The sequence below is a fragment of the Anas platyrhynchos genome, chromosome 5 (genome assembly GCF_047663525.1).
Source record: "Anas platyrhynchos isolate ZD024472 breed Pekin duck chromosome 5, IASCAAS_PekinDuck_T2T, whole genome shotgun sequence".
Lineage (NCBI taxonomy): Eukaryota > Metazoa > Chordata > Aves > Anseriformes > Anatidae > Anas > Anas platyrhynchos.
In genome coordinates, this window is record NC_092591.1 from 34,292,158 (window position 1) to 34,306,900 (window position 14,743).

A 14,743-nucleotide genomic window follows, 5' to 3' on the forward strand; every position below is an offset into this window, starting at 1 on the left:
CCCCAAGCAGAGTCCTGCCTGGGACAACCATAAGTTAGCAACGTAACCTCATAGTTTAGCTTTCAAGAAAAGCAAGACTGATTTAGCTACTCTGTGACTGTTTCATTGATTGTCAGCCTGTTGGCCTGTCTTCATTTCAGTGTTTCCCAAATTGTGTTTTATGTACCTATTCATATAACAGAAAGGCAAACAATGTAGCATGCTGGGATGCCAGTGCATAAGCAAAGCTTACACTGCTAGTTTATTTGTACTCCCAGGAAAACAAAGTTTTACTGGGATTTTCCAAACAGCAGCCTCACCAAACATAGAGCAGACTCTCTTCCAGTTTTCCACCACTTCTCAAAAGAAAGAATACTATAGTATGAAATTTGGCACCAAGTTACTGTGTTGGTGGAAATAAAGGATTCTTGCACCATATGATTGCACCATATGATCTTGATCCAACTTTCTCCCATCCAATCTAGTAAGAATCTGAAAACAGAATTTTCTCTGTCATGAGTACTCCAGGGATTCCAGGCAGTCTACATTCCTGACATATTTGTGTGTCCCTATGTCTATCCCAGCCCTCTCTAAAGTCACACTCATATTCACATGTAGGTATGTGTGGCATGCATCCATCTCAAGAAGCACTGGTGTAAATACTCCACTATTTTAGCTGTATAATACATCCTGTCACATCGCAGTTGGCTATGGAGCTCCAAAATGACAGCTCTTCCTAATGCATCCATGAGACCAGAGAATGATTAGTCTTCTTTACCTTTTTTACTTGCTTTTCTCTCCATGCCTTTCTTCAGCCTTTAGACTTCTTCATCTAACAGATTCTTCCAACATGGGCTATTGCTAGCAGCATCTTCCTAGCTTGTGATTTTAACGGTACCGACATTCACTACTCCACCATGCCTACTGTAGATTACCCGAGCCTCACAGTTTCATAAACGTATGGTCAAATATACATCAGATCAATGCATATTTTGTTTTTCTGTGTTAGATGCCTGTTTTACCATAGATATTTGATCAGCTAGCAGAATATGGTAGCTGCTTGCCCCAAATAAAAAGCAGTCATCCAACATCACTGACCCCAGAGGAGAATTTGCTCTTGAATTCAAGGGGCAGAAAACACATTCTCAGTCTTGATTATTGCCCTTTATAAATAAATAAATTGACTTCTACAACAGTTGAAAAAGGCCACTTCTACATATCAAGCTGAAAAAAAAATGTTATCTATGAAAACCATGAAAAGAGCTTCCTCTCCACCCACACATTTTCCCTGCACACCCAATAGTAACACCTCTATCCATTCCTGTGTCATCTACTGGCACAGCAGCCTTTCCTGGCAAAGATAACTTCCCTGCCTTTACTAATGTCCCCTTGCAATCCTGGCCCAGAGAAACATTCTGCTGAGATGAAATCATGCACAGGATGCCACCAGGGCACTCCTTTCTTCATCTCTGGCTGCTAATTTAACTAGATGGCAGCCAGGGACCAAATCAAAGGAACTAAGATACTGTTCTGCTGACAGTGCATCTAGAGTTGGTGCTCTGTGAAGAAGTGCCCATGTTGAGCTATCTGTGAATCAGGTCTCTTAGTGTGTATCCGCAGGTTTCTGTGGGGTATGTCTATAGGCCTATTTGGGGTTCTTCAGGTTGTGCACGCACTCAGTCAAGCCAGACCCCACCAACCACTGCCATGGGATATGACAGGGGAGCTCACCATGGCGTGCTGCCTGGGTTAAGCATGGCTGGCTGCTGGTTTTGGTGATGTCTCTGAAGTTCTTCCTCATTCTTGAGGAACCCAGGCTCCACACCGGAAAAGCAGTTGCTCTAATTGCTTCCTTCTTTCGCCTCCTCCAGACACTGGCGTTGTGGCTGCACAGGGGCCTGGGGAGTGCCGAGGGGACAGATGCCAGCAATACAGCTGCCACAGGCTGTTTTTCACAAGTTGCTTGTTGCATGTTTTAGGAACATAACTTCTAATCAGACTTCCTTTTCAACAGAAGTCTTGGTTGGATGTTGTTGGAATCAAACACCCTCACGGCCAGACAGAAACACTCCTTTCATGCATACAGCCATGATAATACTGGTGTCAACAGGGAAAATTCACCTGTGCCTGCAGAAGCAGGACAGGTGTAGACTTGGCCACAGGAATTACGTCCTTTAGATCATTACTTCCTCATACACATATCCTTCATGGGCTTCTGAATACTTCCAAGGAATAAGAGTGCACACATGTTGCTGTGCTTAAAAATATAATTCCAAAAAAAAAACAGGATTTCAAATACTGTTCAGCACAACATGTCAGTACACTGTGACCCCAGCTTCTGAGGAGGTTTACTATTTTACTGACAACTCAAGCTAATTGATACATCAGTACTCTTAAAATCATTCTCCATCTTTAGTATTTCCACTTACTCAACGGTTGGATTTCTTCAAATTTTGAAAAGTGGTTCCATTTGAAAACATAAAACACTCAACTACACATACAAAATTATTTCCACATGTAGAATTTTAGCCAGGGGAATAAGATAGGCCACCAGTGAAAAGACACAGCTCTTTTGTCCTGTTTTGCTCTTCATAACCAGAATAAACATGAGAGAAAGACACTAACTGGGTCATCTGACAGAGGGTTGAGACTCGTCACATGTAATTCCAGATAGCTTTAAAACAGGTGTTTACACTGGACAGCTGTTAGGCATTTCTGGAGTCTCATCCTAAGGCAGACATTACCACAGGACATGCATCACCCTCTGAAAAATCTCTGTGTATGACTACTGATTGTCAGGGGAATCTAGAGGTCTGTCTCAGGCAGACATGTTTTACATTTTCAATGTCAAAGATAGACCTTATTTCAAAGCTAAGAGCTAATTGGAAGTGGCTTCCTTTGTCTTATTTTTGAAGCAGAAGGCATGCTGAAGTGTATCATTTCAGCAGCAGGGATCTCATGCCTGCTTCAGATCCTGATTCACTCCAAGCTCAGTGACAGCACGTGCTGCTGCTTCTCATAACTAAGTCTAGCCTGTGTAAGAGGCAGGGAAGAAGCTTCCCACTTTTCCCATGATCTTAGGAGCTGCTTCCAGCTCCAAAACCCAGTGGAAGCCAGGGTTCCTGCTTTGCACAGGGATGAAGAGTTTAACCTGTCCCTCTTCTGGTAAAGTGCTGCTGTTCTCACAGCAGCATAAACCCTAAAAGAACAAGGAGTCCTTGCCTGGCAGTGAAATGAAGTACCATTCACTGAAAGTATGAGATATCTTAACCTCTTTAGGACATGTCTCATGTTGTATTCAGAACTATATATCCATTATTTCACTTCCCTTCCTCCACATGAATTGTTGTATGAAACCTACTGCAATCCTTAAATATTTTAATATAAGCACTGATGCCTGCAACGCCATATCTGATCCTGACTGCAGCTTTAGCATAGAGCAAAGTACCAGTCAAAGCCTGTATAATATATATTTCTTAATGCAGATAAAAATCAACATGTTGGCGTAAAGGCACATGCATTTGCTGGAATATGCTGTAATAGATATTTTTAACAGTTCACTCCTCTTAGCAGCCATCAACCTTCATTTAAGTCTTCCAGTGATGAAATACTTACATTGGAGCATAACATTTACATAAGACCATGTGATGTGTCCTTCATGCAAACACATGATATGCTGCAATAATGAAATGATAATCATACAAGCACATTGGATAGAGAACTATGTTCTAATCATAGAAGAAAAAACTGTGATCATGTAACCAGATGCAATAACAACAACTCTGTCCATCACCAATGGATTTTCATGATTTTTTGGAATTTTGAAATGTGAAAAATAATCCTTCTGTAAGAAACAGGTGCAGTATAGTGATCTACAAGGTTATGATCCCATACACATAAGATGCTTCTTTTGGTCCACTACTATCACATCTGCTTCCTCAAAATTTCACCACCCTGAAATGTCTTTGATCTAAGCCTATATCCTGAGCAGATAATGCAAAAACAAGCATATCATTTTGTGGGATTAAGAAATGAAGACAAGAAGTTACCTGTTGTATGCATAATTATCACGGGTAATTATAGCCCAGTTCAAATCTTTCTGCTTTCCCTCTTCATGACTTTGGGTTTCTTATCAGTTGTAAGTAGAAAGCATTGTACTAAAGTCTTATCAATTCATTTTTTCTCATTATGTTTTTTCTATCTAGAAAATTTTTCACCTAATGAATGTTTCAAAATTTTGGTATCCCTACAGACTGGAGATAACAGAGATTGTAAGTTAAATATTTGCAAGATTTAAATCCCAGAAGACCCCAAACTGGTCTATATATATATCCTGAGAAAATATAGTAAAATCTTTAAATGACTGATTTTATTTTTTTAATACAAATCCTAATACTGGGTAAACAGAAAAGCTAAACTTTGAAAAATGTAGCGTATGCAAAGAAATAAAAAAACTTGGGATGCGAATGTGAATTTGCTTTAAAAGTTTTTGTTGCCTATATTTTACAAGGACTACCTCCATGTATATCTAGTATATGGCAAAGCTCACCTGCCTACTCATTTACAATATTACTTTAGCTTTCAGATAAAGTTCCTATTTACGCTTTATTCTGTCTCAATATGATGTGTCTAAATAAATTATAATGCAAAATGCTGTAAATTAGCTAGCTCAGAATCAGATAGTTCTTTGGAAAACATTGTTATATGTGATTCATATCTTCATTTACACTCCTCTAATCCTGACAGATAGGAAACAATGCCTGTATTTACTGCACAAATGGCAAAGTATCACAATGAGAACCCTCATTGAAATTCAAACATCACTCTTTTCATAAAATTCCCCATTACAGTTGTGTTTTTTTGTTTGTTTGTTTGTTTGTTTTTTTGATGGAGCATAGACATGGTGAAAAGACAGGGATCGATAATCTAGGACTTCCCCATAAATTGCTAAATTAGAGGTTGCACTGCAGTCATTACAGCAGAACAGGGATCACTTATTTTTGACCATTTCAGTTATGAAAAGCATTGATGAAAAAGAAAGTGCACCGATGGATTTCCTTTACAAATAAGTGAAGGATGAAAACAGTGTGCAGATATTCTGCATAGTTCTAATAACAGATAAGAGAGAAATACAATGAGCAAACTCTGAAAATCATAAATGTAAGTGGAATAAAACCATCCAAACAATAAATTTAGGGATGTTTCTCTTGTACCACTCAAACGCCTACCATCATTATTTATTTGCCTGAGCCTTCTCCCCTTTCAGCAAAACAAAACATTCTTCTCTTTTTGGTTCAAAGTTCTCTTATTCGTAATACCTTGAAATCACCTTTGCCTGGTTCAGTACTTCGTTCATTTTCTTCTTGAGGCCTACTACCTCTGAAAGGATCAAAAGAATCAAAAGAATCCAAAGAGTCCGAGTCCAAGTCTGAGTCGTCTTCATCCTGAAGAAATAAACGATAACATTAAAACAACAACAGCATTATCAGGATAGATTATTAATTCCTACTTGCAATAACTCATGCTTAAACCCCAATTAGAACAGCTGTTGGTTACACCCTGCTGTGGCACAGGGCTCAGCATAATGAACAAACCACCACATGGTTTGGTGCACACGGGCACAAAATCCAGGGGGTAAAGGGGTGCACTTTCAACAAGTCAATGAAGGAGGAGCAGTTTCAGTCATAAGATAACCAAAAAGTCCTTAAATTTATTCAGTGAATAAAAGTTTTTTTGTTTTGTTTTGTTTTGCTTTCAATATGATCTTTTGGCAACCTGCTGTCACTCTCAGGAGTCATTAAATATTGATGAAAAAAATAATCCCAATCAGTCTACTCTGGGTTCACACCTCATTCTTGAGACATATTGTAATTGCAAAATTTTAAATATAATATTTCATCCCCTCCCCCCCCAGGATACAGAAGTCCCAAAATACTTCTAAAATGTAAAGTGCCCATTTCTGAAATGCTTCATAGGAAAACACCGCTGTGAGACAGTTCCTACAGATATATTTTGTTTCTGTTTGCAGAGTACTTCCTGAAGGGACGTGTCTTTACACAAAGAGCACAGAGAAAAATATGTAACATACTTCAGTTAAAATTAAATGCAAATCTTGAAATGGCACAAACCATGAAAAACAAAATGGGAAACGGAGCGAAGTGGGAATGTGGAAATTAAATTAATTTCCCATTCTACATGCATTAGCCTGTCCGTAGCTCTTTTACAAGAACAAAATGAGGTTCTTATGTTAATCATAATGTATCAAAATTTTGTTATTGATGCACACATGCTTTGTTTTTAATAAGAGTTATATCTGATTCTGGAAGAAAAAGCTGTACTGAACACAACAGCTTTTATTTCCTGAAAAATGTGAAGCATGGAAAACATTTTTTATTTATTTTTATTGTTTATATTATTTGGAAGTGGGTCTGGGTTTACACTGACAATTCACTCTCCTGAACATTGTCTCTGTCTGTGTTATTTTTTTCCACTTTCTCTAATTTTTCTGTCTCCTTGATAGGCAGACTTTAATTTTGCCTGTAAAGCTGAAATCTTTGGCTCCAGTGGAGGGCAAGATGATTTTTGCCGCCACATTGCTATCACCATGAAAAAATGTTTCATCTTAAAACTCCTTCATGCAGAGGCATTGCCACCTGGTCCCACCAGACAGCAAGTATGCACAGTACCATGTATATCAATATACCATGTATATCAATACAATCATAAAAGCAGGTTTTGTTTTCTGTCAAATATATCTTAACTGGGCCTGTAACAAACTTTTAAAGCTGATATCTTACCTCCGATGCTTTGGTATCTGATGGTATCGTGGTCTTCCCCGGATACTTATAATAGAACGATTCGGGCACATCCACGGGAAGCAGTTCCTGAGACATGTTTGCAGGGTTTACTCCTGTAGGAGTCAATGACAAGTTATTTTATAAAATGACCTGAGGCCCCACCCATCTCATCTCTATAAGTAAAGGTCTCCCCTCCCATTGCTGGAGATGATGGAGCACCAAGGATGACTGCTCTAGGGAAGGCTCCTACAGGACAAGAACAGCAGCTGGAAGGGATGTGTTACCTTTCTTAAGTCAGAAAGCAAGGGCACCTTTCACATCCTGTGCTTGTCCCTGGATCCCTCCATCACTGCCACTCTTTTGTCATTCCTGCAAAGAGGCACAGTTCTGCACCCCACAGGAGCTGTCACCACCACCACCCCTGCCCCAAAGGTGTCAACCCCACCACTTAACAGGCTATTTATTGCACCAGCCAGCTGCTTCCAGCTCCTCCTGGGCTGTCCCTGATTCTTGCCCCTTAGGAAGCAAGGCCAAGACTAGGTCTTTGGTTTGCAGAAATGAGCTGTAGGTAGGAGAGATGAGGGTAGAGGTAGTGTGGAGGAGGTGTCCCTGATTGTCTGCAACAGCAGGGAGAAAGTGGTGGACATTTGCAATGGTTAGCAAGGATCTCAAGGTAAATGCCTATGGCTACAATCATTACCCAGGACTATTGCATCCAGCAGTATCTTAAATTAGACAAAAAAAAAAAAAAAAAAAAAAAAGCAAGGAAATAGGCAACAACTGTGCAAATCAGGTAAGAGTTATGTTTTTGTACATTTTCCAGAGAAATGCAACTGAACTTTAGACAGCAGCTGATAGAAAAGTGTATCAAGGTAAATAGGTGAATGTAATACACTATCCAGTGTTTTAGCGTTATTTTACAGAGATTTTATTCAACTAAAGAGCATGAACAAAAGAGCACATGAACATCTCTAGGCATACCCACTGGAAATTACCACCTTCAAACACAGAAAAACAAATGAATAACAAACTAGCAGCTCCAGTAACAGTAGGCTGTGTCATAGCATCTGCATTTCCAGCATGAAAAATAGCTGTGCCCACAAAGTGCAGGAGCATCTTTTGGCCTCAGGTCACAGACTGAGCTGCATCCTGGAGAACTCTTGCAGCTGCATGCAGAGAACAATTATTCCTTTTTTTTTTTTTTTTTTTGGCCTTGCCAGAAAAGAGGACCTGTCTGACCTTGGAAGACCTGCCACAGGACACTAAAAATACTTGTATACTTGTTATTAGATCAGGCCAGCTTTCCCAAGGCTGATTAGTTCAGAGAACCATTAGCATAAATGATGATATTCATTTGGAAATCCCTCTAAAGGTGATGAATCTTAAGAAAGTTCAGAATCCTTTCAGCAAGGAAACCTGTGGATAAGAATACCCAGATTCTGCATACAGACTTCCATGTCTGTAGAATTAATGCCCAGTTATATGCGTATAGGACCATCTGGAAGGATTCCTATGGCCTTCAGTGAAACCAAGTTATTCTGCTCCTACCTGGCTGGCTCCACAGAGAACACAATAAAAGAAGAAAATTCTGAGGCTGCACTAACAACTAAACTAATGTTATTTAATTTAAAATCTGACTGTACAAATTTGGACGGTCTCAATTTATAGAATGAAGAGCAGAGACTCCAAGTGGAATTATTTTGTTCATTTACAAATCATATTTCAGTAATTTGAGGATAGATAAAGCCAGGTAACCAAACTGCCTGAGATCTAACTCTAATTGTCATGGCAGCAAACAGTATGCTACAGTATGCCTTGAGTGCTTGCTATACCTTACCTGGGGTCATTCTGAAAAGCTGAAAATACAAAAAAGACCAGCTGTGAGCACTCTTAGCTCTCAGACACATAAACACTTCTGCAAAAAAAATGGAGAGCAAAACCAAATGGGCATTCTGGCTCAGCTACATCCTCTTCCCATAGGAGGAGCAGTGTCTTAGACTATCACTTGTATCATCAGTGAAGGAAGATTTGGAGAGGAAAGGAAACTCATTGGAGAGAAGGGCACTGCTATTGTCTACATCTTTACCCTTGACACAGGTAAGAAGAAATCTTCTGGGAAATTAATTTTGAAACTAGTCTTTAGCCAAACAGTTGTAAAATGCTATAATACATTCCTGTTAGGACATGATGATTATACTATAAAAGTATAGTGCTTTATATCCATCACACTTATACATCAGCATTTGCATGCATCAGGGCATGACATTTCTAATACTGGGAGATATTATTTTCCGAGTAAAGAGACCGGCATCATCAATGATTTTTTTATATCACTGCACTCAAAGTTAAATGCTTGACTACGTTTCTTTCATGTTACAGTTACTGATGTACTGGATAAAACCTAGCACTTTCACACATCCTAAAGCAGCCTATATGAAGCAGAGACTTATGCTCCATTTTGTGTCTCTCAAATTTTATGAAAACACACAGTCCTCAGTAGTTACCTGTACAGTGATAAAGTCCTCTATGTCTGTAGTTAACTGATCCAAGGGCATTTTCCCCACTTGGAGAAGGTTTCCCAGGAACAGAGTAAACTAGAAGAGTGGTTTCCAAAGTCTTCTGAAGACTCAGGAGGAGGTTCATCCTCCATATTTCTTCAGACTACATGCAAGATTGCCACCTCCTTATGAGCTGGAAACCTCCAGAAGAGCAGTGTGACTGGTGTGACAGTTCCTCCCATGCCCCAGACTAGCCGTGTGTTTGTGTTTGTGGCCATCAGTTCCTGTATCAGCAGCAATCATGGATCAGAATGGCCAGAAAGGTAGTTTTTGAGGTTCCACACTAAGAATTTACAGAAGGCTTTTCTGCACATTTAACCAAAACACTTCAATCTGTATCAAATTACAGGCCTTTTCATGCAATTTTTGCCCATACCATCTCCCACAGATCCTGGTCTCTGAAATATTATATCATCAGTTAAGTCTCAAAAACAAACCACATCATACATTTACAAAGTAGATAGCAAACAAAATAACTACAGCTCAGGGAGGAATTTGGAGCATGGCTTGCTTTCAAGACTGGTTGAAATAATTTTGGATGTCAGCCAGCTGAGTAGCAGAAATTGCAAAATTAAAGAAGTAACTATTAATTGCTTAAGATTTAAAAGTGCATAATACTATGTGAAGAAACTTGCAGCTCCCTACCTGATAGTAATCAGCCTCAAAGGATGATCCATTACCACATCAGGAGAAAGGAAATAGGAGGGGAGCACACATTTAATGTATTTACAACCAATTTGCAGATTATTAGTTGAAAGAGGGGAAAGTGCAAAATGCAGCAGCTGGCAGGAAAAGTCATACTGCTAGGGGCTGACTTTTCCCAGTGCATTAACAGCAAAGAAAAGAAGAGAGAGCTGCAAGTTGGCAAGCACTCACAGCCTGTATATCTGGACTCTGTGCAGCATAGCAGCCAGAATCTCAGCGGTAGTAGTTTTTAATGCCATCACATTTTCTGTATTACATTTTTCTAGTTGTTTTGCTTTTTAATGGAACAGCCTGTCAAGACGTCTTTGAAGAAAGAGGAGGAAGGATATACCTTGATCTCCATTTTAAAATGTCTGTCTCCATCCCCTTCTCATTCCTCATTTCCTCCTTATTTCCTTTTTTTTTTCCCCTTCCTCCAATTCCCTGCCATATTTCCTTTCTCACTGACTTCTTGGCTTTCCAAAATATTTCTTTCTTTCTTTTCTCTCTCCTAATGCCACATAACTATAATTCCCTTTTTCACTTACATTCAAAGGATTCAATATTTTTTTCCTTCTTCCTGTCTTCCCTCCCTTGCCTTTTATCCCATCTGTTTTCTTTCTCCTTTTTCTCTCATGACTCCTCAATTTCAGGTCTGAATGATGGGAGTTTGGTCATACTTAGAACCAGCAGAAACACTACAAGCATTAGTATAGCAGGGATCAGGCCATAATATCCCAGTGAAACACCTGACCACGTACAGAAATTACAATAAGAAATGGTGGGCTGAAAGGAAAGGAGACCTCAGAACCCAAAGAGCAAGAAATTGGAGGCATGACAAAACATTACAGAGTTTTGATATGAAAGGTGGAGAGGGTGTTGGGGAAGTACTTTATGAATGCTAAAGGTGTGATGGGCTTAGATGGGACGCTTTCAAAGAACAGCCTTTCAGGAGGAGCTCAAAGGTCCAAGTGTTCACTGGCATAAAAGACACAGCTGTCACCCATTGCTACCAGTGGACCAGTATACTATGATGGGGGTATAAGGAAACCAACCCTGTTAGAATAGAGATCCTGATGGCCTCCTCTGAAGCATTGTCACTCTCTCTAGTAACACGATGGGTAATTGCACATATACAGCAGAGTTTTACACATGGACAGGTTTTGGCACAGGGTTTCACAGAAGGGAGTCCTGCTCTATCACCCTCATTCTCTTGCATCCACTGTGGCAAATATTTCCCATCATTTATGTGGTGCAACCTGTTGTCTCACAAACAAATTGCTCACTTTGCTCAGACAGTTTATATTTTGTGTTTGATTACTCTATAGGTTACAGAACAGCATTAAATGGTGCTGCCAACCACAGCAGACAAAACAACACAGTGGCTCAAGTACCTTGAGAATCCCATTTGATTTTGCTTCCTCAGCAGCGCTCACCTGACAGGACCGTCTGTGTACTCATACACCTCACAAGGGGTTCAGAAATCCCACTGCTGTTTTCCTCAGGTTCCTACAAGCTGACTCACCTTCCTGAACTGCCCAGTGCTTGATGCTTCTCTGTGATAATCGGAAGGGCTGGGGCAAAGGTGCAATTGCATGCTAATACCTTCACTTACCTCCAGATAATGAATAGGTAAGAAGGAAAAGCCAGACACAGAAAAGATGCAGGACATATTCATTACAAGAAGGTTGCTGTGCTAGTGTATGTAATTCCTATTGCCACAGCTGTCAAGACTTCTGCCTTTTAAAATATTTAGGGAAAAATCTTGTTTATGATATTAGTGTCTAACTCTGAAATACAGCACAGGCCTGGATTTTTTCAGCATCTCCCCCTCTAGTTTGTTTCCTGCCTTAAGGGGATGATTTCATGGGATTACTCCTATTTCCTGTAAAAAGGGACACTCCCAACCTGCAAAACCAAAGGTGCTTTTAAATGCCACATCTGTAGCTGTCACCTGCATTCCTTCAATGCTGTAGTACAGCCCAGAGGCTGCGCACAGAAAACACACCCAATTTGCAGCGAAGCAGAACATAAAATGCCAGAGGACAAAGCCACACAAAGCTCCTGCACTGGCTCGCAAGAAGAACTGACCACCAGGACTTTCTGCAAGCATTCCATTCAATTAATTAATAAATTTAATGATAAAAAGCAAGCAGCAAATTAACCAGCCCCTAAGTCATAAAGCAGCTCTACTAAGGATGGACCAGGAGTGCTGACTGGATGGGAGTCAGAACAGGCCACTGCTGAGGAACAGTCACCTGGAGCCATGGCTACTATTGTAGTACCTCAGAGAGGAAGAAACCAGCTGTCCCAAATGACTGTGTTCCCTCCTTTCTCCATGAAGGACACATAAAGACAGGCTGCCTTGTCACATATTTCAGCTCATCTTGCAGTGGCCTGCATGACTTTACAGGCCAAGACAAGGCCTGCTATGCCAGGGGAGCACACACGAGTCATGGGCGACAAGGCTGTGCAATGGGCTTAACTGCAGATGACAAGAGGGGTCTGGTGTCCTACACCCCAGCTCAGAAGCATGGCCTGTGGGGTTGTTACATGTATTTGGGTGAAGGCCCCCACGGCCCCAGGACGAAGGATTAAGTGAGAACTTTTTCAGGGCCCATAACAACATAGAACACATAGGTATTTCAGGGTCACAGCAAGGACCTCGCTGTGGGACTCAGGTGGCTGTAGGTAGGGGAGCAAGCTGCAGAGGTACACCTGCAAGAAGCAAGCCAAGGATGTTTGAGGATTGCAAAGGGAAGATTGACAAGAAGATCCAGTTCTCATCCAAGATCTTCACCTACACCAGAAGCACCACTAGCAGCGATTGTGCAGGCCAGACCAGACTGCCTGTGGGTAGGAAGGGCACCTGGGGACAGGCTCAGCCCCTGTAGGGTGGAGCAGAGGAGGGGGTGCTCTAGTGGCACACTCAAACCAACAAACAAAAACACAGCAAGGGAAGCAATAGATCTATAGTTAAGGGCAGGAAAGGGAAAAGAGAGGCAGGGCTCTTGAAACTTGGTGTCAGTAAAGATCACAGAATTTCTAGGTTGGAAGAGACCTCAAGATCATCGAGTCCAACCTCTGACCTAACACTAACCAGTCCTCCACTAAACCATATCCCTAAGCTCTACATCTAAACATCTTTTAAAGACTTCCAGGGATGGTGACTCCACCACTTCCCTGGGCAGCCTGTTCCAATGTCTAACAACCCTTTCGGTAAAGAAGTTCTTCCTAACATCCAACCTAAAACTCCACTGGCACAACTTAAGCCCATTCCCCCTCGTCCTATCACCAGGCACGTGGGAGAATAGACCAACCCCCACCTTGCTACAGCCTCCTTTAAGGTATCTGTAAAGATCTTGGAAGGCAGGGAAGGGAACTCATTTGCAGCTTTTGAAGATGCCCAAAACTCCATCTGGAAGACAGGCAGGTGGGAAAAGTAGTAAACATATGTGTCACCCCAAATAGATTTGCCATAATGACAAGCAGGGAAGCCCAAGAGGGAGTTAGAGCTAGGACAGAGGAGAGGCAATGCCGAAAGGGACTGAGTGATTCAGCAGCAGAGATCACAATGAGAGGAACCCTTGATGAGTACAACCATGTAAACAGTCACTGCAGCTCCGTGGAGATTTAAACCAGGGCTGCAAATTGCATGGATGTGTGAGGCAAGGACACACCAACCCTAAGGGGGCTGAGGTCATCAGAGGTGAATATGGGATAATGAAGAAGACAAGGGCTAAAAGCCATAGAGGAATGCTTGAAGCAAGAGAGAGAGACAGAAGATGACAGCAAGAGAAGAGAGAAATTTTCAACCTTTTCTAAGTTTGTTTCATTTTGAATTAAGGATTTATCTTCTATTTTGGCTATGATTGCATTTATTCAAGGTGAACACTCATATTCTTGTGTGTGCTAACATGTTACTTCGACACAGACAAGTTACTGTGTTTTATTTACATTTGAAGTAATTAAGGTGCAGCTGATACTGACATAAGCATTATTTTATTTTTTTTTTTTTGTAAGATCAGCTTCTCTGTTGTAACTAAACAGGTTTGCCAAGTACTTGCATTATTAAAATAATTCATAAAACAAATAATTATTTTGGTCTCCATCTACAAAATAAGTAATCTCAACAAATCACCTTATGCTATTTATAGTAGTTGCACAAAACCTTTGTTACTGTGGTGGTTTTACTGTGCTAGGCAGCTAAACATTCCAGCTGGACCCAGTATAGTTAACATTCCAGCCCTACCCAGTACAGTTACTTGTATATATTCAAGGACTAACAAAAAATTATGTAATTACCCATGAACTGTCCATGGATATCAGTGAAAAACAGTTAGTTTGTCCTCTTACCACAAAATCTGAATGTTTCTCAGTTTTTGATGTTTTTATTCTCACAGAATCCCTATCCCATAATAACAAGAAATACTATTAGATCAGTTGAAACTAATGGGAAGTAGATGATGAGATGGATATTCTAAACACCATAAGTATTTAAGGAAAAACACAACCACAGGTCAGGTACTTACGCATGCACCAGAAGAGCACTTCGTGACTCACTACAGGGTATGGAGCAGTCACTTCCAGAGGATTTTCCAAACCCAAATATCAGTGGCATAATAAAACTGATAAATTCAGAAGTATGGAAAACTTCAGTTTTACGCATGAAATCTCAGCTTTTCTATATCTTTTATGTTTAGCTTTGCATGCTATATGCAATAA

The 14,743-nt window shown here is 40.5% G+C and overlaps 1 protein-coding gene across 3 annotated transcripts in view; it reads right to left on the bottom strand.

Annotated features, from left to right (window-relative positions):
* LOC101794571 (cytosolic phospholipase A2 epsilon) overlaps window positions 1-9,998 on the bottom strand; it is a 37,673-nt gene extending 27,675 nt beyond the window's left edge. The window contains exons 1-3 of one of the 3 annotated variants that reach the window (XM_027459501.3): window positions 9,980-9,998; window positions 6,777-6,889; window positions 5,298-5,423 (exon numbers count right to left, since the gene is read on the bottom strand). In XM_027459501.3, the coding sequence (XP_027315302.1) occupies window positions 5,298-5,423; window positions 6,777-6,872 (222 nt within the window). In that variant the 5' untranslated portion in view covers window positions 6,873-6,889; window positions 9,980-9,998. Of the gene's footprint in view, window positions 1-5,297; window positions 5,424-6,776; window positions 6,890-7,060; window positions 7,205-9,280; window positions 9,435-9,979 lie in introns of those variants that run through there. The other 2 variants (XM_038180562.2, XM_072038771.1) reach the window with 2 other exon arrangements.
* Between the last annotated feature and the right edge of the window lie 4,745 nt (window positions 9,999-14,743).